Genomic DNA, 26274 nt, shown 5'->3' with positions numbered 1-26274 from the left:
GAATCATCAGTGGGTACATTTGTGGCCAGTCTTGTTCACATGTTAGAAAATAGAGAACTCGGTTTCATCAAATCAAACAGAATCCACACCAGGCATGATGTGGCCAATCTCGCATCAGTTTCCCTCGTGCGAATACAGGTATGGTGTCGAAGTTGAGCCACAAACGCAAGGTCCCAGCATCCCGGTGCCCATGTGGTTTGCTGTGACCCCTGTAACACTAAAAGTGGAGCTCACTCTCAATGAACCGGCATCGCGGTACCGACTCATAATCCGAAAAAAGAAAATGCTAATTATGACAAGGGCAGACCCGGGGGCGGACGATTACGATTAGCGCCTGTGTAGATTTGTCATGGCGGGACCGGGGAGTGGCGCCTCGGGAGACTACCGGCTCAACTCGAGATCGACCGGCTCTCTCCACATTCAGGGCTTGGGATCCGCATGATAGATTCCTGGTCAAACAGCCCTGGGTCTTTTATTTCCGCCGTTTGCATGGCAAGTCTGATACTGCCCCGAATACATATCCAAAGTTGGGCATGCCAAACGGTCGTCCCTGTATTGTTCCAGGCTGGATGGCTTGCTAAATAGTCCGAGAAAACTCGATCAATATGCACGGTCGTCCCAGAAATTCGGTACCTCCGACCGAGCCTTGTCCCATCCGTACAGCGTACACGGCGTAAACGAGTTCTGGTAATACTGCAATGGGCAGGCTGGCTTGCGAGTCAGTCTTTGGTGAAATTTACCCATACTATCCCCGGTAAAATGGTATCGTGTATCAAACATCAAACATTTGAATTGTTACCAGCGTTTCTCTGGAAGGCTGGGTCGGAACTCCGCTCAAGTCATAAAAAGTGGAGCAAATTGACTTGACTGGGACACAAGGACGCAGAAAGTAGCATCAAACCGGTAGAGAAAACATGTCCATCACTAGATATCAGAAAAAGAAAAGGAAATTAAAAAAGTATCAGTGATGTCATGTATTCCAAGACGGACAATACTGTATTCGCGACAGTTTGCATCAGGATTTTGGCAGGTGGGTCGAAGACACCGTTTGATGCTTGTGCAGTGTACTCCGTACATTATACATCTGGAGTATAACGCCAGTTCCATATTTCAAACTCCTCGCTATTAGTGGACGGCCTCTGTAAGCCTGGTTATGCAGAACGGCAGATCGATGGTTTTTGAGCTCCACATATGTCACAAAGCTCCCGTGGAGATGTAACCCAGTTCTCAGATACTCTGGACAGCTATTGATAAGGACGCCATAGTGGATCCAAGGGACTCTGCCTCGTCGCGAAACTAGACACACTTTATCAAAAGCATTCTGGTATAGAATGCCCGAAAGTAAATTCCTTGGGTGGTGGAAATGTAAATCAACTGAGACCAGTCCAATGGCCAAGACGAACAAAGCACACAAAGAAAGAGTCACGTGATATGATTTTCATTTTTGGTCACGTGTTACTGGCCGAGACTGCACTGTAATCTGAACCGCATCATCAACCCGCGTTGGTTGCTCACAGATCTTTCCCCACCAAGACCTTGCGAAGCCACTCGGACCTCCCTAATACCCTTTGAAACGAACACTACGAGTTCAATATATCCACAATGAAGCTCGTCCGGTACGTCACCTTCCAATTCTGCGTCGTGGACCGAGATTCCACCACGCGCATCCCATCCTGAAATATCTTCCTCGAGCTTGGAGCTGACCATTCAACTAGCTTTTTGATGAAATGTGCCAATGAGACGGTGACCATTGAGCTCAAGAATGGTGAGTGCTTGCGCCAGCTTCATTGGGTTATAGACTTCTGCATCTCAGTGCCCACTCATTGAATACCCGACACCTCAAATTCTATAAGATCAAAGCGTCTAACCAAATTGAATAAAACTCAGGCACTATTATGCATGGCACAATTACTGCTGTGTCACCCCAGATGAACACCTCCCTCCGCACCGTCAAGATGACCCCCAAGGGTCGTGATCCTATCTCACTTGAGACTATCAACATCCGTGGCTCAACAATTCGCTATTACATCCTTCCTGATAGCTTGCCTCTCGATACCCTACTCGTTGACGACGCACCCAAACCAAAGAACAAGGCCCGAAAGGAAACCGACCGTGGTCGTGGTGGCCGTGGAGGTCCCCGCGGAGGTGGCAGAGGCGGCGGCCGGGGTCGTGGTGGTGGTGGTGGCCGTGGCCGCGGGCGCGGTTTCTAAGTAATTCATTTCTATCTGAAAGTACAGACCGGCGTTTATTCTGTCTTTGAATTGGCTTCTTTTTTCTTCCTTTTTATTCTTCCTTTAACTTGCATGATCATGGGGTTTCATCATGTTCCCCTGGGGCTTCTTTCTAACTTTGGAGGTTAAAAAAAAGCAATATCTTTCTTGATTCCCAAGCTGAAGTTCTCCTTCTCCTGCCTACTTAGATATATCTGATATAAGAAGCTCGAACAATGGTGGCAAGGTATCATCCGCAGAAGGACCCTTCTTGGCATGCAGTATATAAACACAAGGTTGCAAGGATCTCGGAGGGATCACCCTTAGCTCTGGGTTTGGTGGGCTTGAGTTGCGGGCCGATAAAATCCAGAATCCATCTGAAATTCCATATGCTCCAATAAATAAGAAGCCACCTCCGCACTTATTACTAGTACATAAATAAGCATTTTATCCATTCGAGATTCAAAAAATGAAGTCCCAATTCCCAGCCCCTTTCTTTATTCTTGACCAGCAACCAACCCCTGTCACCATATTGGACTTCTACCCTTCGCGCTTCTTTTCTTCAAGCCTGCTATTCTACCTGATCCAGGTTATAATCCTTGTTGCAGCACACGTGACCGTTCGTGCAGTAGCTCCTCAGATCTGGCGTGCAGCGTGCCCTAATTTCACTTCAATCTAAATTATTAGCAGCCAAGAAGCACCCCTACTATTTTCTGACATAGATCTGCATGAGAAAAAAGAAAAGAAAATGTATTGAAAACTCAATGCCGATCTTACTTTTCGATTTTTATCATCGTATATAGCAGCCATCCGGTATGCCCGTTCGGTACATAGTGCCCGATCTAGAACAACAAGGACGTACAGTGGACGGCTTACGGAGTATATAGACAGTCAGCATCATGATATGAATGGCTTACTCTGTTCTGCTCACCCATACATTTTCGTATCCGAGAATCAATACGAATCTTACCCAACGGGACTTTGCCACGCTGCCATGCCGATAACTATCTACGGCATGTCCGATCCTGGCGCTAATGTAGGTACGCTTTTTTTGAAACATTAAGTTGGCAGTCATCCACCACTGGGAGGGTGAAATTTCCCAACAGTTAAACCAAAAACCCCCTAGATCTGCAACCCATTCTCTTGGGTCATTGCCACCTGTTCAAGCCGCGTATCAAGTCTAACGTCAGGGGACTAAGTATTGCCTAATTATGCATTGCAACATCGGAGTCCCCGATTGAAACGATTGAAATTGAAATCAAATTAAATCCACAGGTCAATCGGTGTGGCCTCAAGACAACGAGTACACATTGCAATGGATCTTCAAGCCCACTTCTTCGGCAGGGAATTAAAAGCGAGATTTTGGGCGGGGTACCTGCAGACCCTTGGGCTTCCCGAGGGCCATGAGAAGTGGGTTGATTCGCTTCGCAACCATGTGTATACAGAATAGTCACCTGCACTACCAGTGAAAATAGATGGTCCACTCAAAATTTAAAGATTGTATTGTTTTTTCTTCCTGCTTGGTCTGGCCAAATTTAAACATTCCTGTATCCTATGTTCGCACGAACGATTATTGGCGGGGCATGTCGACATCCACACTAGGTCGACTTCTGTAGTGTAGGTATGCATGTACGTGTATTTCCGAACGGGATACATAGTTCCATGGAACAGATGATATTTGCTTTTTTTCCCCTCTCAATAACCAATATGGAAACCAGTGCGCTGGAAGACTTTTTAATTCATTTTATTGCAGCTAGCACAAATGCAGTTAAACCGGTATATAAGGGGTTGCGTGTCAACTACGCGTAGGGGTCCCCCTGGGGCCAAAAAGCAAGCAAACTGGGGCCCCGTTGACTTGCTTTGGGTTCGGATATGGGCCACTTGAGATTTGGCAAGAATTGGCAATTAAAGATACTGTACCAAATTGTGTAGCTTTAAATCTACATAACAGTAATCATAAGTCCGGAGTAATACCACCTAATGATCCCTCGCCCGAAAATAGTCTTGAAAATCCCGGGATAATTCAAGAACATCAAAGGTAAAAATTCACCCTAATTCCCGCCCAAATACCGCTACATTGCGCAGTTCGGCCCCTTATTGTGGGAGTTGAAGACTCCAATTGTTGCCCTCTTCAGCCATTTTCTACAAGGCTACTGGATACATCACACACACCATGGTTATTGAACCAGCCTCCTTTTCGCACTTATTTGTATTTCCAATGGGGTTCAGATTCCCCTTAGGTAAGGCTTTCCGAGTGCGAGCTCTGCCGTTGATGCGGAGAACAATCACGAAGAGACCCACGTAAATTATGGGGCCAAAAGGTGATGTGAGCCCTTGTCTGGTCAGTTCGGCCTGTCTCCGGAAAGATCGCTAACTAACGCAGTGTAAACCATGCGGTCCGGAACCCACTAATGAATCGGTATTACATATTCCACACTTGGAAAAAGCGCCAAAGAGCTCAAAACGAAAGACACTCTGTATTTACGGGTCAGTGTCTGTGCGTCAGACGCGCAAATTCCTTTCTATTCGTCGATTGATTCCCTGAGCCAAGATTTTCGGATCACCGTTTGGAACGCCGGGACAAACAAGGCTCTGAGTGTACTGATTTCCAGACAAGGCTTTTATCACCGAAAATATGAATATTTATCCTGATTTGCTCCATGGCTTTTCAGCCAAGCAACCTATACACCGACTAGGTACCCTTTCTCTTTGAACCCCGAGTGAGCATGGCGGACAATGTCAGCCGATTGGCGGCCTTGATGCGATATTTCCAACTTTCTCACTCTCTAAGACCTTATAGCCGAAAAACATGCTCCGCGGAGATTAAGACATCTCCCCGATCTTGGAAAAATTCCTTTATACGGGGAATAGCGTGCATACGTACTTGATACGCTTGTCGTCCTAATTCCCCGATGGATCCCATCTTTGGTACGTTGGTCGAGATTGACCCGTCTAGTACGCTCCACTTTGTACATAAGTAAATGCACGGCTTGAACTAGTTTAATGGCTCTATTTCTTCTCGTTGTAATAATGGAGCGTAAGCTGTACAAGAATTGTAAGTATTGGGCCACTTCGCGTGCTACGGCATGGCCTGATTTCAATCTATTATGAAAGTATATTATTAAAGATGCCATGGTTGTGGCTTTTCAGGAATCTTGCAAGGATTGCATTTCAAATGCTCCTTCCTGCTATTCCTTGCAACATTGGACTATTATTGGATTTGCATTGTCCCGAAACCACTAGTATGAATTTGGTTCTGATAGCTGAGCATCCTTCCATTAATATTAACTCGTTAATGAAGCTCGCAAGCTTCTGTCGATCACCATGGCCCCCGAGGCAGCCGAAAATCATGCGGGGGCCATTTTCAATATGTCAAAAATGTACGAGCGTGCAAGGGTACCGAATCCACCAGCCACCATTTTAGTCTCGGAGTCAGTGCTCTTCCAAAGTCCGGCGCCATGCTGCTTGATAGTGTACCTATAGCAAACTGTACCACTGGATTCAAAAACAAAGAACCCGTATCTTGGGCCAAAAATCCTGGAAGCACTCATATAGAGCATACAACAGGCAACCTTGGAATGCCTCTGTAGGAGCAAATAAGTTCGCAGATTCAAAGTTGGTGACATAAACTCAGTAATAGTATATGATTTCTGCCAAACTACTTATGTCTATGTTTAGATCTTAGCTGTCAGAGGCTCTTGCGTATGCAGTACTCCAACCTCGCATTATACATCCAAATAAGGTGTAGTTTCCTGTGAGTAGTGGTTCCCAAGCAACATTACGTCAAGACATCCGGCGGTTTCAAGATTTTCAAAAGATCACAATTTTAGATATTTTAACATCGGTGAAGGTTCTAAAAAAGCCTCATCGGGGCCAAATGACGAGGGGTTAATATCCTTCTATAGAGACTAGGGCTACTAGGAACGCCTATGATGTTGACCATGCCGAATCCCATAGAACCGTGCGCCAGATGCAATTATAGCGTATCGTGAAACACCCGGTAGATCCACGTGGCCCCCTACAGGGCCCCAAACCGGGGGATATGTACCAGTCCCTGTTTGAAATGTCTAACACTTCGCTAAAGTTGATCGTGGGTGGGTTTCATCTTCGCTTGGGGCGGTGATCCCAAGTTGTTCCAATTCCGCTATGTTGCATATTTGGGGGCCGGCGCGAGGCCGAGACGACCCGCCCATGTGGTGCTCAGTGAATGGCTGAGTCGTGTGATAGCTTGCAGGTTGCAGATGCATGTACATTGGTCTGTCGCTCTCTCTTGGCGCTGGTAGCCGGATAGATCCGTGGTAGGTGGTATCTGAGAGGCTTGTGGGTGAGTTCTGGCTTCTGGTCAAAGTACGAAGTGCGAGGGAAATGTGGAAATGTGCGAAATGGGAAAATAGTGCGAAGTAAGTATACTCGCTGTTATGTTTGTTGTGGCCAGTCTTTTTGAACGAGTTATTGCTAAATCCAAGCCAAACTGTACTCTAAAGTACCTTAGTAGACTCTGAACGTCGAATTTGACTCTATTTGTGAAGTGTTAGTTCGATTTGAGCAGGACAAACTGCACCTTTCATTCTCAAATGGTGTCACCGGTAACATCTAATGGACGCTTATTGCTCCCCAAGTATATTTCGCTGTTTCCACTTGTACATGACCAGAGACAAACAATCGCAGAGACTATAAGTCTAAACAGTCCTTGTTGGCCTATCATTTCAGAGGGAGAAAGAACAAGAAGAAGGCACCTTGAACATGGAGTCTGGTATGCCGTGTCATGCATCTAGGCAGAGGTAATGTCTGGGCATGTCTTCCACAGTCACGCTGGTAGATATATTATGCCTGAAAATCCGTCACTCCCGAATACTCAATCAAAACCGAAGAACCCTTTCTCTTACTGACTGCACCTAACGAACTGAACTATCTCTCGTATAGTGAGACAAACACAGGCTCCTCATATTACAGTGCAAGCCAGCTCGATTCACATCTATTCCTAGCAAAGTACACCGCGATTCCGATACTCAATAATCTAACAAAAACACTACCCCGACTCCCTACACAAGAACATACCCTATGCCTACCACAATCATACGCCAGCGATTTGTTGATAGTTAAATAGAAGAAAACAACGCGTGGGGGGTGGGTCTGTTGAGCGCTTGGTATGAAGGTTGTGTATAGCTTTAATCCCCAAGGATCACGTTTCATCCACCTCTGGAATCGATGATCCATAAATATTATACTAAATCAATTTATTATTCGGATTATTGTTGACATACCTTGAGTCTTGGAAGCTGATATATCGCAGGCTCTCCTCAACTTGAAGACCAAATGTGCTCACACAGGTCCGATGAATTTACAGTCCCATGATAGCGAAATCAGACTTAGGGTTATGAAAGCACTATTTTTGAACAGATTCTTCCTGGTGTTAGGTTGTATCCGATGCACTGGCATGCTCGAGTATCTGAGGTAGCCAACTTTTTGAAATCATCATCTGAACTTCAAATATATATCCATCCGAGTCGTGACCATGATGCTCTGGTATGCATATGTCTACTCAGTGCATTCATTATTGTGCAACCCTCCGACCTCGGACTTATTAGCATCCCAACCTGAATACCATGATCATCCCTCCTCGATGGATATCATTCTGCAAGCCTTGAACCAAAAAATGTGAATACAGACCCAAGAAAACAGTCCAGTCTCTTCTCTCACGATCCATTCCAGATCTTGAGGCCCTTCCCACTTCGAGTTGAACATTGAGATGTGGAGATCCACGCCCTACAATTACATGATGACTCAGCCAAAAAAGCTTCCCCCGATAACGCTCAACCCCAAAACTCTAAGATGTATATAACCGCAGAAAACCATCAATTCAACATCCAAGCATTGAAAAACCTCAGCCTGTCAAAACTTGACCTATCACCTAGCTCAAATCCCCCATACAAACCCATAAGCCCCAGACCCAACCACAACTAAAGTCTCATCCACCCATCCAAAATGCCCGCAATGCTAGAAGACCCCTCATCCCACACAGTCCCACCCCAAGCACACAAAGATGCACAGGCATCAGGAACTCTAACGCCTCGCCGTGCAACGCTCCCAAAGTCCAACTCTGCACCTGTAACCCTTTATCCAATTACGAAGGGGCCCTCCAGCGTTCCGAAGGACCTAATCAAGTTCTTGCATGCGGAGTTCAGCGCTGAGATCAAGCGCGGGGCTACGTATCCTATGGAACAGGTTATGGGGCTGGAGCAGTTTGCGGAGTATTGGTTTGGTACGTTTGCTGTTGTTGCTGTTTTGGATGGTGACGAGGGTTTGGATGATGCAGGCGATGGATTGAGAGAGGGACGGGAGTGGGAGAAGGTGTGTTTGGGAACATTTTATATTAAGCCGAACTATCCTGGTATGTATAGTGTTCTCAGTTGCTTGGCTTTCTCTAGTTGATCCTGCCATATCATGTTTGAGGGACTCCATCTATAGATATTCGAGTTCTCTTAGATGTTTTGAGCTAATTGTGTATAGGTCGTTGCTCCCATATCTGCAATGCTGGGTTCTTGACTACTACCCTTGCTCGTGGGAAGGGTGTTGGAATGACCATGGGCGAGACATACTTGGAACTTGCGCCGAAATTGGTATGTCTTTCTTATTTCATCATTTATGACCTTCTTGAAGGATCTGTTCTAATCTGACATCGTACAGGGATACAAGTACTCTGTGTTCAATCTGGTGTTTGCGAATAATCCTGCTTCCATTCGCATCTGGGAGAAACTTGGATTCAACGTCATTGGACGAGTTCCTAAGGCTGCGCGATTGGCCAACAGCGAGGAATTAGTCGATGCGTTGATTTTTGGACGTGAGTTGGGTAATTAGATGTAAATAAATAGACGACGAATTTTTGGATAGATATGAGCTCATTTTATGAAATTACGAGGTGAACGGCTTCAAACTTGCCGTTATATATGAGCACGAGAAGCATGGCCAATTTATACTTGACAGTAAAGATCCATTCCCTAAGATAAGTAATGAGGTAAAATACAAGAGATAATATTCACAGAGATGAAAGAGAAGCCAACTAAAACCCGAAGAGAAAAACTGAAGCTAACGCTCAGACCATACCATGCAACAGTGGGGGGATATCACGCAAAACCTAACCCTCAATATCATGTTCGGCCCTTGTGCTCCAGTAGGCTTGTAAACAGCCCAAAGAAGCCCCTGGCGCAATGCAGTAGTAGAGAAATAGACATAAAAATAGGTTGATAGAAAGAACACAAGGAGGTGAGGTAAGAAGGTGTAGAGGAGGTGGCTCGTAAATAGAGGAAAGAGATAGGAGGAAGAAGAAGAAGATGATGAAATGGCGGGGAACATATGGGGAAAATATAGAGAATTTATGCTCGCCAACGTGGGCGGGTATCAAGCTTTTCCTCCGTAGCTGTCTTGTCATTGCGCTTCGGCAAGGGAAGTAGACTTGTTCGTCGATTGCCGGAATGACCAAGTGCTGTGCCGGGACGCATAGATTTGCTAGGACTCTCATCTGGGCCTTGGTTATGAGAAACACTACGGCTGAATGATGAGCCTACCCCGGCAAAACTTTGTCGGCTGCGAGGGGTATTTGTCATGCCTGCAGTAGCGGCGCTGGACATGTTCGATGGCCGACGAAGACGGCTATATGGTGGCGGGTCGAGCAAAGAGGAACGGGCAGGGGTGGGAGAGGAAGCATTGCGCACAGGGCTCCGAGACGAGGATGCGAAGCGATTTGAGATGCGACTGATTGATCGGCCAGCACTGGGTGCCGGCGAGGCAGACAAATCTCGTCGGAACGCGGCAGTTGAAGCTGGTCGAGGTGTACGCGTCGGGGCAGAACTCTTACGATATCCATTAGGAGTTGTAGTACCGAGAGGCTTACTATAATTATGACCGGTATCCAAGTCGTTTGTGTTGGTGCTAGAATTCCATCTTGGACGATTGGGTATGGATGATGGTTGCGGAACGCGAGATATTCTGCGTCCAGCTGGCGTGGGTGTGACGGCATAGTGTGAACTTCCTGGTGTTGGAGACGAAAGACCTGATGGTTTGGGAATAGAGGACTTGCGACCTGTCATGGTTGTTGCAGGTTGTGGCACACCCGAAAACCGACGGGACATAGCTGAACGGGCTGTGGCGCTACCCACAGAGCTTTCGCGACGACTGGAGCCACCGAGAGGTGTCGAGGCGCCCTTATATCCATTGCCACTCAGAACCACCGATGATGCAGGGGAGCTCCCAGGCGTATCAATGGCGCTGCCCGTAGCTGGGCTATCCATCGTAATGATGCTGGAGATGGAATCTCTTAATTGCTGCCCCTTGACAATCTGTACGTCCTCAAGAGAGTAGTCCATCACTTTCAGACTAGCCTTCAATGCGTCCGTCCGCGAAGTCATATCAGATAATAAGCGTAAAACCTCGCCATTGACTGTCAAACGGTCATTGACACCCTTTTGTATGATCGAGATGACGCGCTCAATAGCGGGCACGTAGTGAATCTTCTTCGCCTCGTAGTTCTCAATCCGCTTCGTCAAGCTACCAGGGTTGTTTACCTGCGCGTTGCTTTCCAGACCTTCCTGCAATTTCGCAATACTGCGCTCAACCGAATCGAACATCTTCTGTGCCTGGCTACCAGCATTGCGGAAAACTATAATCCATTTATCTTCGCCTAGCTCCTTTCGTAAAGCCTCTGCGTCTTGCTCCAGCACCTTATAGGTTTTTTCCAAGCGAGTTCGACGGTCATCAAGCTCTTCACATGCACTGGGGAAGACCCTCTCGGCACGAGATTGGAACATGGATAGTCGCATGGGTAAGAAATCCAAAGAAGCCCGCAGAGGTTGCATTCGTGCAAACAAAGCCATGAGGTTCGAATGGCTAGAATCATCCTGCGGGGTTTTTATGACAGGTGTGCCGGAAGCTGCAGCCAAGATAGGTCCAAGACTCAGCCGGTTGTTCGCAGGGGATCGGCCCTTGGTAGGTGATTCCTCAACAATGGTCTCAAGTTCGTTAATATCAAGACCACCAGCAGTCTCGCCGTTGTCAAGAAGGGCCTGGTGTCTTTTCTCTTCCATCTCGAAAATCATGCCGCTAAGATTATCAATCTCCATGCCCACATCACCCAGAACAATGGACCACAATTCTTCCCATTCCATCGCGAGTTCAACTTGCGCTTTGACACCCCGCAGCTTGATCTTAATTTGTGCCCAGTTGTGTAAAATGCTTTCCATCTGACTGACAATAGTGTTCAGATTCTCAGAATCGACGCTGGAAATGTCTTTTCGAAGCTGTACATTCTCGATGGCTTTCACGTATACGTTGACCAATGATTCGAAGCGTGTAATGGCCTTATCCACTCCTTCCAGTCCCTCACGACCACCCGCCGCTGCCCATTCAACATCATCTTCCGAATCTAGCCCGCTCAGCACATCGGAGGCTTTCCGGATCCAGATCTGAATTTGGTCTGCAGCACCATTCAAAGCCCGAACGGCAGCAAGGGCCGTAGCGATGTTCCCGATACTTGTTTCTAAAGCGCCAGGTTGTGGCAGAGGAATTGACGTGAGTTGAGACAGTTGGTTGCTGAAGGAGGCACGGGAAAATGAGTATATTGAATCTGCACGTTGTAACCCATTTGGGTTGAAATAAGATTGTGTGTTTGAGGAAGAGGAGACCGCGTATGTAGGAGAGGAGGGGGCGTCATCTTTAGGTGGGGGTTCCGGGGCAGATTCGGCCTGTTCTTCGCTGCGTTTCGTATCGTCGACATATTTCTCGAAGTCGGTCCGGGTATCCTGGGCTTCGTCCTCGGGCAGGGGCGTTGATTGGGGAACATCGCGCAACGGCGCGGGGGCCGGCTCTACCACAGACATGGATGTCGGCGGCTCACTTATCTCTGGATCTGGGTCTGAGGCAGTTACCGGAGACTGAGCAACGGCCAGAACAGGTTGTTCTGGACCGTCAAAGACCGCAACCGCGTCAGTATAATTCGTCCCTTTCTCGCACGCTTCGGCAAACTCCTGTAGAAGATCTTTCGACGGTAATTCGAGCCTGTTTGACGCGCTTCGTTTTGAGGCTTCTGTTGATGTTGTTGATACCGGGGAAGTAAATGTTACACCGTTCCACGCCTGACCTCTCCTCTCAACTTTAATCGACAGGTCCTTGTGAAGACTATCAAGTTCCTTCAGATGTTCTTCTGGAATCCGACCGATGGCGCCAGCATGCCGAGGCGCGCTGGTCAGCTTATTGCTGCCGTCGAGCTGCTTCACCCGGGCCGCGAGGGCGGGAGACAAGCGGCGGAAGATAGACTGTTTACCGGCGTTTTTCTCAGCACTGGATGGTTCGGAGGCGGGCTCGTCTTCGTGGTTACTGCTTCCTATACTCCACAAGGAGGATTTGGACTTTAAGCGGCGGAGGGGACCGTGTTCATTGGGGGAGCTGGAGCTAGCGGGGGGAGGCGATGCGGACTGAACGGACACTGGGTGCGTTGCGATGTCAGTCGCAGAGGAAAATGGATCGTCGACTGTGGCATGCATAGGTACAGTGCCCGGGGCAAGATTGAAAAGAAAAGCAAAAGAAAGAAAATATAGCACGGGAGTCTAGCAAAGACGCCGCGAATTCAAAATGCAGGCAGGGATGGACGAGGAATGTTTCGTTTTGTTCGGTAATATCAGAGGGGGCCCCTTCTCGTGGTTGGTGTGGATCAAATAGAGAGAACCAAACAATGGGTTACATGACAAGAAGCGAGATAGAAAGAATAGCAAAGAGGAATTTGAGGTGGTTCCTTTTTTCTTTTTCCTCTTTTTTTGGCAAGGGAGAATATGCAATCTATCTTATGTATTGGGCCGCAATCACTTGAGACAAGAAATAACGAGGGATGAAGTGGCCAGTACGTACTATCGCCCGTTGTAGTCTGCAGAAAGAAACGGGGTACATGGCCCACCACCCACTTTACTATGGGGCACCAAGTACCTCGCTACCCCCTCGGTATGTAATTCAAGGGATCGGCACTCGCCGGCGATCAGATGAAATCATGGCCCTTTTGGGGCCGTTGAGTTGCATGAGACGCTGAATCAGATCTGTACTATGATGCTAACCCCAATCTTACAGTCATCTTATATCTTATTCTTGAACATAATGGTAGCTGCCCATGAGATCCATTGTTCCAAGTTAATTGATACCTGAATCTACAACAACAGAGTGGTCTCCTATACTCACAGGATCCAATTAAATTAAATTCCTGCTCCACGACACTAGGCCCTAGCTCGTAGCTCTCATTTCAAGGGGCTTCGGTCAGGACCATGTGCTCCTAGCGTCTAATCTACCTAACGGACCACGGGTTCTAAATGCGTCCCGTACGTATACTTGTACAAGGGTTTTTGTGTACAACGAACTATAGATTCCATGTACGCCGTAGGGAGTAGTAGACCTAACATTACCTTTCTATTTTACCATTGTCTTAGGGCATAGATTGTCCACAGTGTTTAGCTCATGTACAGGAATAGAGTTGTTGGGCTGGAACTATGCAGTAGTTGGTTTGTAAAAGTCGTGGACATCGGCAAGTTCTACATAGAGTTCTTTGTTCCCAAATTCAAGACAGTTTCTATGAAGAGTTGTCCTATGAAATGATAGTGCAGTTTGTTCCACTTTCTATGCAGCTAAGTTTAGACTTGCTGAAAGGTTCATTGAGACAAAATCAGGTTAGACTTGTACACACAAATTGTACACAAGACCTAAACAAAGACCGAAACCCAAGATACCCAAATATTATGTGTTTGCTCCTTTATGCAATATGTTCAAAACAATTTCCCCTTTTCGATAAACAAATGCAACGGGATTCCGAATTGAACCAGACAATCGGAGAAAATAAAACATGAGACCAACACCGGATGTGGAGACAGGCAAAAGGCAATTCAGGGGTATCTAGCCAAGAGCCCATAACGATGAATAACGAGAAGGAAAAAATCACGAAAAGAAAGAACAGGCAGTCATAAAGAAGCCGAGATGTATATCCACGTCAACCTGCCTTCATTCAATCAATCAAGCTGACCCACGTCAAATTAGACCCGCGCTAGGCGGGCGTCCAGGGTTGGCTGCTTGCCAATCCCGTACCAGTTCCTCACGAACAGTCCTGCACCACGCTAGCATTGCGTTATCGAACTGCCTCCAGGCCGTATCACTGCCCTGTACAACGCCCATCACATCAACCTGGAACCGGAGCTCCCACCGCAATTCCGCGGCCTTGATCCAGAACCGTAGATTCTCCGCTTGTCGGTACGGTTTTGCGATATCCTGATGGTAAGCCTTAATATCTCCAAATGGCCGCTTAGACTTTTTGACCGCAATGTTGTGTAACTGGACCAGGATCCGACCATCTCTAAAACGTTCAAGAAACGGGGTTGGCAAACTTTCACTGCTAGCATCATCTTCGATAGCAGTCCATTCGGGTAAAGTATGGCCACCAGGCATCAAGCTTCGGAGGAATGATTCCTCGCGGGACCGTTCTCGTCCAGTCCAGTCGCCGCGAGCCCAGTCCCAATTCTCTCGCTCCTGAGCTTCGAGATCCTCTAGTGCTTTCTCTCTAACTAGCATTATTCGAACCCCAGAAATCCAACCCTGGATCACATCACGTTCTTCGGGTCGCAGCCCACAGGCAAAGTGCCGAGCTGCCCAGCGTTTCAATGCATCTAGAACTTGGAACAATTCCTGTCGAATATCGCGCTCACTTTTTATGGAAGCGAGACGATCAGGGTGCGGGTGCGTAGTATAATAGATCTTCGCGGCGCGAATCGCCAACGTAACATCATCCAGAATGCACATGCCTTGCGCCTCCTCCTTCGTCTGTGGTGTCGGTGCTTCCCGTGAGGATTCATCTTCTAAAGTCTCAGGAACGTCCCCGGGCGATAGGCTAGTTCGTATCGGCTCGCGGGGTGGCGGCTCAACGCCATTCTCAATCGCTTCAATATTACTCTCTGCTTTATCCAATGCGACTTGCAGATCCCGGCGTAGAGAGACCACGTCTGGCGGAGGGGGGATATGGTGTGTTTTAATGCTGTAGGTACTGACGGTGGGAGGTAGCATGACCTCCCCCTCCTCATCGTCAAAGTTTGGATCAAACTCCGGCGAGTCAGTCATGTCGGATGGACTAGCCACAAAGTCCTGATCATCCATATTTGCCTGGTTCGGGGTGATCAACAATCGGGGCACATTCTCGCCATTCTTCTTCTTCAACTCCTTGCCTCGGCCCGTCTTCCCGTCTAATAGCCCCGTGCGAGCGAAGTAATATTGCAAATGGGCAATACTGCCCAGACTCATAACACTATCCCGGTGACGGGCCGAGCTAGAGAACTCAGCTCCCAAGGCACGGATATATCCATGGCGCCGAGAGGATGTTGAGATTGTGGAGCGAGCATCGGCAGAGGTCGCGGAGGAAGCAGAGTGGGACGAGACGGAGGAGAAGGTGCGGTCTGGCGAAGAGTATGCGGATATAGCTGGCGTGGCAGGAATAGATGGTGAAGGCGACGAAGAACGCACAGGCAGCGATGACACATCAACTTCTGCGGATTGTGGCTCGTCCATTGTGTTGGCGTAAATGGGGGGAAGGTGTCTGTTTCTGAAACTCTTGTCGCACCGCTTGGGCACACTGGTATTCGGCTCAACGTGGGGGTGAGGGTATGTATTTGATCAGTCCAAACGCCCTAGGAAAAAATGTCTGGACTAGAGAACACAATAAAGAATGATCGCAATAGGTGGTCATAAAGGACACAAATCAGTCTGGACCACAGTAAACGTCTCGACTTGAAATGAGGGACCGCAATGGATGTTTAATGAGACGTGAACGATCGACGGCCGAGAATCTTCTTTGGGCTATAAAAGGGGCGTGTTCTCCCTTAACTAATACGCCAACGGGGGCTAACTACCCCGTAAAGGGGCAATACATACGAAAGCACCTAGACAATAGATTAATGTGTGACAACGATGCAGGGGCAAATTAACAACAAATAATCGTCAATGAACTGGATTTTGTTTGATTTTATTGCTTCAAATACCATTCCAGAGTGTGGAGGAGATATGTGGCTTTAATAGCTTCTAGAAGAAAATAGGATCCATAGATAATTGCAGCGAAATGTTGCTGAGTTGCCGTGTTGAGTTAGGTTCGGATTTAATGTTTAAAATCTTATTAATAATGTTTGATTTTATTTTAATCTTTTATTTTAAGATTAAAATGTTTTTTTTTTCCCCTTCGCCCCGCGTTGGCGATTGTGCAGTTTTCGTCCCAAATTCCGCGTCCCAAGAAAACCTCTTGAGTGGTCCGCGCTATTTCTCATTGGGTCACATAACTATGTACTGTACATAAAAGTGCTGTTTAAAACAAGAGAAGAGAAGTGTCTATCATCGCTTTCAATCCTCCAACGCCATGCAGAAACAAACAAAATACCCCCATATGCTTTTGTAAACGCCTTAGATTGACCAGAATCTAAAAGATCTCCTTTCGCTCCCATCCGGTACCCTTCAGGTTCTCAATCCCCTTGCTCGGATGTTCTTGGACGGGATTCTGGTATGAAGTTTGGTAAGGATTGGGATCGCTCGCCTGCACCAGATTGCCAAGTGTATGATTGACTTCGCGATGTTTAGCCTCATCGGCTCGAATGTACATCAAGAGATCTTTCATGGTGCGCTGGCCCTCTGGCATTTGCCAGTACTGCACAGCGATCTGAGGGGCTTCTAATGCTTCCCATTCGGGTAACTTGCCCGCCTCAAGCTCTTCAATGGCACGAGTGTAGGTGATGACTGCTTCTTCTTCAAGGTAACCCACGAATCGATGGCAGATGCGAGGCGAAATAAGATAAGAAACGAAAAATCCGTTGAAGAAGACACCTTGTGCGCCGAGAACCATCAGGCGCATGAACCAGCCTGGTTCGGCTAGCTTGAGGAATGTCAAAAGATGCATACGTTCATTGAACGCCTCTTCCAAGAGAGTCTCGATCCTATTTATTTTTTGGCTGATCAGCATATTTTGGCTTCATTTTTGTTCATTGTTTGATTGTCACATACCACCCGTTATCTCTTTTCATGCGACGGAGACTGCGTAGATGGCGAAGCATTCCGCCAACCATACCCGGAACACCGGCCACTGTTTCCAAGAAGACAAAACGATTCATCCACTTCTTTTCAGTCATTTTGAATCTCTCTGGAAGGTTCTCGCCGGGCTCGGGGTGTTTGTACCCTGTGGTAAAGTCCATACCCCATCGGAAGACACGAACCATACCCAAAGCTACCCAGTCAGACCAGTTGTTTGCCTCTCGATGCGCGATGGCGACATTCTTCATTTGAGCTTCGTTGTAGCTTGATAGCGGAATTAGCTTTGATGTTATTGAGCCCACTGTTAGCATTGAGGTAACTTACACTGGATGTACCCATGCCGATTTTACCTCCTTCACGCCTGGGGTGTGTGGGGGTGGAAAAAACTCCTTGATCTGATTTTGTGGAGTTGAAGAGATTGAGCGCTTGGGAGTGTAGTTCCATTGTGAAGTGTGCGTGTTGAGACCATGTGAGCTGCGCAGGTTGGCGACTGTCACGCCCGAGTAGCTTCTTGCGATCAAATAGATGTAGTTTTGTGGACGCGTCGCGGTCCGGAAGGAGGTCGTTGATAATACCGAGACTGAACTCATGGCAATGATGTTCAAGAGATGTGATAGGTTAGGAATTTGACAAATATGTGTTGTATGATTGAAGAAGAGTGAGTAATTGGTAAATGATGAACCCTGAAGGTAGAGGCTCAAGGTGGTCAGGAAGGCTCTTTATATTTACATCATTCCGCTTTCCAACGAACACCGAACAAATCCCGACCCCTGATGGATCTTGAAAATTTTTGATAACATAAAAAGACCCAAAAATGGCAGATAAACTCAATCTTAGCGGCTGTTCCTGGTTATTCTCGAATTGGTTCATTGTACATGCCCAGCCCGGACATCCTTCATGCTGACAGCTCGCCATGCTCATTGGACGACGGGGTCCAGGTGATCGCCACTATAGCGGTACCTAAGAATCCCTGCAGTCCCCACCCATCTCCATGTACCTAGTGTCTCCATCGATATGCCTTCCAGCCCGGTAGAATGCAAGAAACAATTAAAAAAACCCTTCTCGAACAAGAAGTAAAACAAATACTCTTCCCATTATCTCTGTAGTGGAATCAGAAGTTTTGTAGGAACAACGTCATCTCATACCTGTTTTTTTCTGCCCCAGGCAGGTGACCTCGGGAGGAGTCGGGTACGCCCTCCAATTCAACCCGGTGTCTGTATAGATCGCGTCTTTTGAGTCACCGATCCCGAGAAAATGTCGGTCGCCTACTATACGGCACCGGGATCTGCTTCGTCACCGGCGTCAGTTTGGAGCTGGGTGGATTCTGGCGGTCACGAGTCTGCTATTCCCAGTAATTTAATTTCCCGGTACTCGCCGACATTACTATTCCTAGTCTAAGTAAATATGAGCAGGTTTGAGAAAGAGTAAGTCTCTACTAGGTAATACTTTTATAGCGGAGCGATGTATATACTTCATGTCCCATATACGAGCACTAATACACTTTCAATCCGGGGCCTTGCTTGTTTATTTCCATCCCTTTTGGGCATCTTATGCTCCGACGTCCAGGATTCATGATGATATATCTAACAAAATAGGACATTTCAATGTTCCTCATAAAAGACTGGATCCTAGAGAAAGAGAAAGAGGTAAAGTGCCATCAAATCAACTTCAAGCCTCTGATGCGAATTCGGATCCTCCCGTGCGCATCACTGAAAATCGATCCTCGCCCTCCAATGGCTCCATATCTCGCTTCTCGAGTTTCACCACATGGGCGAGACGTGGTCCCTTATCAATTTGCTGCATAAATTTCTTGATGGTCTCTTCATCTCCCTGGACTTCACCCTCGACCTGCAATTCGTATTAGTAACTGATAGAGTTGAAGATACATATAGTGTTAAGGACCCGAGGAGCCACATACACGTCCACAAGTGGTGTTACGAGTCCAACCCTTCAGATTGTATCCCGTGGCACATTTTTGTGTGAAATCTCTGGATCAAGTTAGTTTGAGTTGTTGAGAAAATAAGCATTGTGATATGGCGGTGATATGATGTCATCGGATGGTGGCAGTTGGTGGTCTTACCTGAAGCCGACACCTAGAAGATGCTTGTTAGCAAAGACGAGGCACGGGGATAAGATATGTAATATAATAAGATCCGGGTAGTTGAGTTACGGGCCCTTACCTTGCACAGTACCGTGGACTTTGAACGCAACCTGGCACGTGTCAGTCATATCTCTTGTTAAGTAATAATTGGAAGTGAAGAGGAATCTGGTGCGGATAGTATCGGAGAAGGCAGCAAGGGAACAGCTGTTTGAAAAGACCTACCCGTTTTGATGTCATGATGAATTCACTCTTGAAGAGGTTGAGGATGGAAGTTGCATGAGAGGCCTCCGATGTTATTTTGGGCACCGATGACCTGCTGATCTAATCTATGTTCTATCAATTCATCCATTCAAATACTACTAATTGGAGCTATACAGACAGAACGCCTTTGTTTTCTCATACTTAAATAATTGAGTCTGACTAGTTCTCAATCATAAATAATGGACTTTGAATTTGATTGAATTTTTTGATCCATTTTAATATGCCCCACCGTGCTGACTCCTGTGTTGGCCGAAGCCTGGAAAGGTAAACCTAAATCTAAACGAGAAATCACATCTCCAGAAAGCAAAGTTCACATATCATGGAGTTTTTTATGAGAAACACTGACGTATTGATTCACCTCAAGGCCAAACATGCTGGTGCCCGCCAATGTACATGGAAATGAACCTATTTCTTTACGAGACTTGAATATTGAGACAGTCGCTTCATCATCACCATAATACCAACTTGAACTAACTTGTTCAAAATGGGCGTGAGAAAATGGCTCGCCATACTCTTGGCCTATTTTCAAATTTTGGACTTGAATAGTTCTGAACGAATACTTGGTCCCTCCATTTTCCAGCAGCATGGAGACCGGACGATCAGATCCCAAGAGCCCATCACTTTAACCAACCAAGGAGACACGGACGCGTATACAACCGGCGCTTTCTTTTATAATCACTACCTATTATCTACCTCCGAGTTTCAGATTCTCGATATCGATCCAGATTTATCTTCCAACATCAAATATCTGCTGATGCGCCAGAGCAAGATATGATTATCAACTCAGGTCTTGCATTTCTCCGTGGTTTGTCTTCAGGGTTCAACTCCGGTGAAAACGCATCACAACAATTATCACCCTTCAAAATCAATAAATAATGACACTCATCCAATATATGTACGTACATTCCGAGTCAAAAACAATATTGATAGCTTCTAGGACCCACATGTCGATGACTGTATCGAAGCCAAGAAAGGCAGAGAAGCCTACCCTCGATCGAATGATCAAAATGAGCTTCTGCTCTTGACCAGCAACTTTTATCAGTCCCTTGCTCCACTTGTCAAAGACAGGTTCAATCAGACTGATTTGAGCTACGCAAATGCCTATCCTATCTGGGAATATGTCAACTCGGAGTTGATTTACAATCCTAACATCAACTTCGCCGCTTTCAATCTTTCATCTCCGGAGGTTATGGAGATGTTGTCCAGAATGGCATATATCTACAGAACTTCCCTTATGTATAGCAAATATGACACTGCACGCTCAGTTGAAGGATACATACTGGCAAGCCGGGTCCGGGAAAAGCTCGAGCACATGCTCAAACCGAAATATACGCCTAGGTTACAAATTGAATTCGGCCCCCCCGAGACTTTCTTGTCCTATTTTGGTATCAATAAACTCAGCAATGTTTTCCACCTATCAATACCAAAATCTGCTTCCTCTATGGTGTGTGAGCTTGTCACTACTGCTCCTGGGACCGATATTCCTTCAAAGAAAGAGATAAACATGCGCTTTTTATACCATGACGCTCCGAGCATGACAAACCCAACCCAGCTGCAGGCTTATCCACTTTTTCAAAAACCTTTAATTGAAATTCCATGGGATGAATTCAAAAAAGAATCTACGCTATCCAATCAAGGATGTGACGACATGGTGTCACAATTGTGGGAACACGAATGGGAAGTGCGATGATATTTCTGACCACGATGACGCCGAAGCCAAGGCGTGTGGAGTAGGTATGTGGGCTGCAGCGGTCTTTGGCTATATTTTTGCAGTAATTACCGCAATAGGGATATTGTTCGGGGTTTACACGGTACTTCATGTCTTTGTATTTGGTGTGTTCAATTTGCTGGTGTGTTTTGGTCAGTGGATTATGAGAGGGGCAAAGAATGCGATAATCTCTTTGGTGAGCGGGTTGAAGAGTTTCGGGAGTAGGCTTGGTCCTTGGATTTTGGTCTTGCCATAGGGGGTTTCCAACATTCCAAGGTTCTTTTTGACTTTATCTTCAGGTCACGACGGAAAAAGAAGATGGCTGCGGAGGGCCTGGCCAAGGATTTAGAAGCAACGTCTACTAGTATTGAGATAACGACGAAAAAGAACCACTCGTCAGTTTCAAGCTGATGTGGATACTCGCTATAAGGATGCTACCTGGCTAGGTATTCATTGCTTTGAAATTTTATAATCCGATTTCCCAAGGTTGTTCCAGCTGCTTACAGGGTCTTTCAAGATTTGTGTATACATCCAGCTCGAGGGCTCCTAATCAGAAGCTTCGAAACCTTACCTTGGTCGCAAATTAAACGTTAGATATTGACAAGCTATATTTATTTCTGATTTCTCAAGGTCTAAATTGAGAAACATATTTCCTAGTAGTTCTAAGTTAAGTCGCTCGAGATCAGATCAAGGTAACAATAGATGGGCGCTGATTGGGTATGTGGGGGCGTTGGCTGGGCCAACCTCGGCCCCTGAGTAAACACAACATTTCAACTTCGTCATCCGCCGCCTACACCATGCCACTGCGATAAAATGTCTTTTATTTTCTCTTGGTTGCGGCGGATATACTCCCTCGACACCCTTGACACTCGTTTTACATCTTCAGCTACAACTCCGGCCAACGCGGCCGCTGATACGCGACCTGCCTCCACGAAAGACGCCCGTGCAAATGCCATTGCCCAAAATGCCCCTGCGTCGCTCTGGCGCACGCCGGAATTCTTTATATACTACCTGTTCTTCATAACGCTCGTTCCCTTGATGTTCAAGACCGTGGTTGATGCCTCGAAGCGTGAGTGGTCGGCCCCTCGTCAAGCCAGGTGCCCAGGTGGCAGATCGGCATCAAGGACTTGCTGACCGAATAATTTTCCAAACATACAGAAGACCACCCGATTTACCCCACGTACAAGCATCTTCTTGAGCCAGGATGGATTCCTGGCCGTTCAGTCGTGAGTGTCCTGTTCGGAGATACTTGTTTATACGAGCTTTGATTGAAGCGGGGCCTAGCTAACCCTGCGTGAATCATATTTATAGGACAACTCCGATACGCAATATGCCGGTTTTCGCGACAATATTCCCTATCTTCTACTACTCGTAATTGCCCACCCGCTGATTCGCCGAGTTTACGCGTCATTTGCGAGACTCACGAGTACCACAAAACCTTCCAATCCCTCTACAGCCGCCGCAGGAGACGCACAGCTTAAGCAGCGCATGCGCTTCGATTTCGCGTTCGGCATTATTTTTATTACAGTACTACACGGAACCTCAGCACTCAAGGTGCTGCTCATTTTATTCATAAACTATCGAATTGGCAAACGCCTGCCTCGGTCCTATATTCCTGCAGCAACATGGATCTTCAACGTCGGCATTCTCTTCGCCAATGAATTATCCGGGGGATACCCATTGGAACGAATTGCAAAATTATTGGCTTCGGGAACCGGTACGCCGGGAGAAACAGACTCAATGCTCGTTCAGTGGGCGCAAACACTGGATAGTATGGGTGGCCTTATGCCCCGATGGGAGGTTCTCTTCAAAGTCACCGTGTTGCGGCTGATAAGTTTTAACATGGATTACTACTGGAGTGTGGAATATCCCTCATCGAGTCCGATCGAAGTATGTTCTCCAATCGCGTCTAATTTAGGACTTCCAATCTCTCGCCTAGATGTCGAACTGACCGAATCCCATAAGAAGAAACAACTCGACCCAGCATCTCTTTCTGATAGAGATCGCGTTAAAATTCCCGCCGAGCCTTCTGCATTCAATACACGAAACTATCTTGCCTATGTGCTATACTCGCCATTGTATCTGGCTGGCCCTATCTTGACCTTCAACGACTATGTTTCACAACAACGTTACACGCCCCCGTCACTTACTCGTACTCGCACCGCACTATACGGAATCCGCTTCCTTTTGACGGTCCTTTGTATGGAGCTTATTCTTCACTACATATACGCAGTCGCCATTTCGAAAGCCTCGCCAAATTGGTCCCTCTTTACCTCGGGACAGCTTAGCATGCTTGCTTTCTTTAATCTTCATATTATCTGGCTGAAGTTACTCATTCCTTGGCGATTTTTCCGTCTCTGGGCTCTCATAGATGGCATTGACCCACCGGAGAACATGGTCCGCTGTATGTCGAACAATTACTCCGTTTCTGGATTCTGGCGTGGCTGGCACCGTTCATACAACCGCTGGATCGTCCGGTATATCTACGTTCCACTGGGCGGAGGCGGTGGTGGTAGAGGACCACCTGGTGCAAAACCCGCCTCTCCACAGTCTGGTTTCATTGCCAAATTCCTGCAGATCCGCAACCTTTTGCTAGTCTTTACATTCGTCGCGATCTGGCATGACATCAATCTTCGCCTACTGATGTGGAGTTGGCTTATCACAATATTCATTCTCCCTGAAGTCATAGGTACAATTCTCTTCCCTGCTCGTCGTTGGCGCTCGCGCCCTACCGCATACAGGGTGATTACTGGAATTGGATCTGTCGGGAATATTCTTATGCTGATGATTGCCAATCTGGTTGGCTTTGCGCTGGGCATCGATGGAATGAAAGAACTGCTCGCTAGCTTAACGGGTTCATATGCTGGAATCGCGTATATGGTTTCGTGCTGTGTAGTGTTGTTTGTTGGAGTTCAAGTTATGTTTGAGATCCGAGAAGATGAATTGCGCTTGGGCATCAACCTGAAATGTTAAATTTTGACAAGTTTACAGCGATGGTGTTCTGAATTTACAAACAAAATATGAAAATCCTTGAAATTAACTCTAGAAACGGCCTTCCTGTACCTATTGATCTGCTACTCTATTCTAAATGAGGAATGTTATGGTGCCCCGACATTTAACAGCCGAAATTACACGCTAAAATGGATCCTTCTTCATAACCGAAATATTCTACGGAGTATCTCTCTTTCGCAATTTGCCCAAACGTCGATCTGCAGTCTTTTGATAGACAACAATGAGCCCCGGGTTGAATAGTGGAGCATGGCCCTTCGAACCTCAGGGTTCAGCGCCCAGAAGCCAAGCACTTGACTTACGCTAGGCCCTACTGACGAGATGATAATACTGGTGTTAACTGGGTTTACTTTTTGCGTACTACAATGGAACCAATACTGTCGAATGGAACTACCAGGCACCCAGAGATGACATTTCTAACGAGGCAACCTGCACGAATTACCCGGAGGACGGAACACTTAAGTGGAATTTCAAAATGCTTTTGCCGTAGTGCCTGGTGTCAATAGTAGTGAGTATACAAATTTTGCCAATGTGGTCTGGACTCTTTGGCCAAAAGACTATGACATTGCATCCGATGATGCGTGGTCAAACTTTGCATATTCCAATGCATCGGATGAAGCACCATCTGCTGGCTCTCATGACATGATGCGGTGGTATTTAAATTCCTTCAAGTAAGCCCAGAGCCCCTTACCTACCTGACTATATGGTTCTTCTGAAGAGACATAGCTATTTAATATACAACTTCTAGTGTCTCTGAATATACGACATTTCGAAGAGAAGACATTCCGCTCGAAGTATCTAATACCGCATATGATAATGATCGTTATAATGCCTCCGCATATTTCATGAATCTTGATTTTGCAATTCAAAATCTGGGACTTCTCAATATTACCGGTTGAAATGGATCTCATCCCGAACCAAGGGGGGTTATTAGGATCGATCCCATCCAAAAAGGATACAACGAAACCCCTACGTTCACTTTCAATGGGATAGAAAGAGTGTAAACGCCACTACGTTCTTTGATCAACAAACGAGTGGAGCCGCTGGTATGATGGCACCTGAAAATTGGACCGAGCCATGGCATGAATTTCACCTTCAAGGTAATCCAAAGATGACCATGGAGGTATCTATTGATACTTGGCATTCATATACTCTGGGCACTTACTTTGGCATGCCCCTTTGGAACTTGACTGTTGGCTGTGACAAAGATTACTATGGGTATAAACATGAGAAGGATAATGCAGCTGCCAATTTGTGTTCATCTTCTTCTTTGATGGTTGCTTTAGTCGTGGCATTGATATCGATCTCTTTTACAATATTTTAAGCAGTTCAACGGCCCCAGAGCTGGAACAGTACCTATATTCCACTACAGGCTCTATTATATGTACGGAGGACAGTAGAGATCACCTGGAAAGAATATAGTTTTCAATGGAATATTTGAATCAATCTCTTCCACAAAAATATATTCGCCTAGTTACTGGCATTAGTAGGTAGGAGAAAACTCATGGTGGGTCTTAGAATTCGTCTCAAATAAATATTAAGCTTATTTTATCGATAAGCAAGATCACTTGAGGTGTTCATTTATAACCGTCCATAATAATCAACCATTGATCCAAGGCACTGGAGAAACCTGTTCCCCGGGACTTTAAGATACTTCGGGCTGAATGTGTCCCACGAGGCTCATACTGATGACACATGCATAAAAGGTGGGTACGGCAGTTGGAGCGCTTTTGATTTCAATGTGGCATAAGCTTGATTGCTCAGCTCAGTGCCACCATAGTTCGTTGCCAAGAGAAGGATCCGTTAGGGATCGATTTTCGGCTCCACTGAGGACGCTGTCAAGCCTTCGAGCGTGAATCTCCATATTATGATTTAGACATTCCCCGCATTCAATCTATCCTTGC

At 46.5% G+C, this 26274-nt stretch overlaps 8 protein-coding genes across 8 annotated transcripts; 4 read left to right on the top strand and 4 right to left on the bottom strand.

Annotated features, from left to right (window-relative positions):
* Positions 1-1602: 1602 nt before the first annotated feature.
* Positions 1603-2210, top strand: N7478_003094 (mRNA splicing protein SMD1; the record flags this gene model as incomplete). The annotated part of the gene is made up of 3 exons (XM_056919308.1): positions 1603-1616; positions 1716-1765; positions 1888-2210. The coding sequence occupies 3 exons, from the start codon at positions 1603-1605 to the stop codon at positions 2208-2210; spliced, it is 387 nt and encodes a 128-aa protein (XP_056782466.1).
* A 5985-nt stretch (positions 2211-8195) lies between these two features.
* N7478_003093 (GNAT family N-acetyltransferase) lies at positions 8196-9068 on the top strand (the record flags this gene model as incomplete). The annotated part of the gene is made up of 3 exons (XM_056919307.1): positions 8196-8601; positions 8721-8830; positions 8898-9068. The coding sequence occupies 3 exons, from the start codon at positions 8196-8198 to the stop codon at positions 9066-9068; spliced, it is 687 nt and encodes a 228-aa protein (XP_056782465.1).
* Positions 9069-9583: 515 nt separating this feature from the next.
* On the bottom strand, positions 9584-12745 carry N7478_003092 (uncharacterized protein; the record flags this gene model as incomplete). Its single annotated transcript, XM_056919306.1, has 1 exon — positions 9584-12745. One exon carries the CDS (start codon positions 12743-12745, stop codon positions 9584-9586), a length of 3162 nt encoding a protein of 1053 aa, XP_056782464.1.
* A 1519-nt stretch (positions 12746-14264) lies between these two features.
* On the bottom strand, positions 14265-15788 carry N7478_003091 (uncharacterized protein; the record flags this gene model as incomplete). Its single annotated transcript, XM_056919305.1, has 1 exon — positions 14265-15788. One exon carries the CDS (start codon positions 15786-15788, stop codon positions 14265-14267), a length of 1524 nt encoding a protein of 507 aa, XP_056782463.1.
* An 898-nt stretch (positions 15789-16686) lies between these two features.
* Positions 16687-17881, bottom strand: N7478_003090 (alternative oxidase; the record flags this gene model as incomplete). The annotated part of the gene is made up of 3 exons (XM_056919304.1): positions 16687-17197; positions 17265-17555; positions 17616-17881. 3 exons carry the CDS (start codon positions 17879-17881, stop codon positions 16687-16689), a joined length of 1068 nt encoding a protein of 355 aa, XP_056782462.1.
* Positions 17882-18959: 1078 nt separating this feature from the next.
* Positions 18960-19629, bottom strand: N7478_003089 (acylphosphatase; the record flags this gene model as incomplete). Its single annotated transcript, XM_056919303.1, has 5 exons — positions 18960-19139; positions 19210-19279; positions 19372-19384; positions 19472-19502; positions 19615-19629. The coding sequence occupies 5 exons, from the start codon at positions 19627-19629 to the stop codon at positions 18960-18962; spliced, it is 309 nt and encodes a 102-aa protein (XP_056782461.1).
* Positions 19630-20528: 899 nt separating this feature from the next.
* On the top strand, positions 20529-21343 carry N7478_003088 (uncharacterized protein; the record flags this gene model as incomplete). Its single annotated transcript, XM_056919302.1, has 2 exons — positions 20529-20552; positions 20591-21343. 2 exons carry the CDS (start codon positions 20529-20531, stop codon positions 21341-21343), a joined length of 777 nt encoding a protein of 258 aa, XP_056782460.1.
* An 831-nt stretch (positions 21344-22174) lies between these two features.
* Positions 22175-24334, top strand: N7478_003087 (putative glycerol:H+ symporter (Gup1); the record flags this gene model as incomplete). The annotated part of the gene is made up of 3 exons (XM_056919301.1): positions 22175-22430; positions 22520-22587; positions 22673-24334. The coding sequence occupies 3 exons, from the start codon at positions 22175-22177 to the stop codon at positions 24332-24334; spliced, it is 1986 nt and encodes a 661-aa protein (XP_056782459.1).
* Positions 24335-26274: the final 1940 nt, after the last annotated feature.

This window comes from Penicillium angulare, assembly GCF_028827245.1.
Source record: "Penicillium angulare strain IBT 27051 chromosome Unknown utg000003l_segment0_segment0, whole genome shotgun sequence".
Classification (NCBI taxonomy): Eukaryota; Fungi; Ascomycota; class Eurotiomycetes; order Eurotiales; family Aspergillaceae; genus Penicillium; species Penicillium angulare.
The sequence above is the reverse complement of the archived record's forward strand: the minus strand, read 5'-3'. Positions and strand labels throughout refer to the sequence as shown.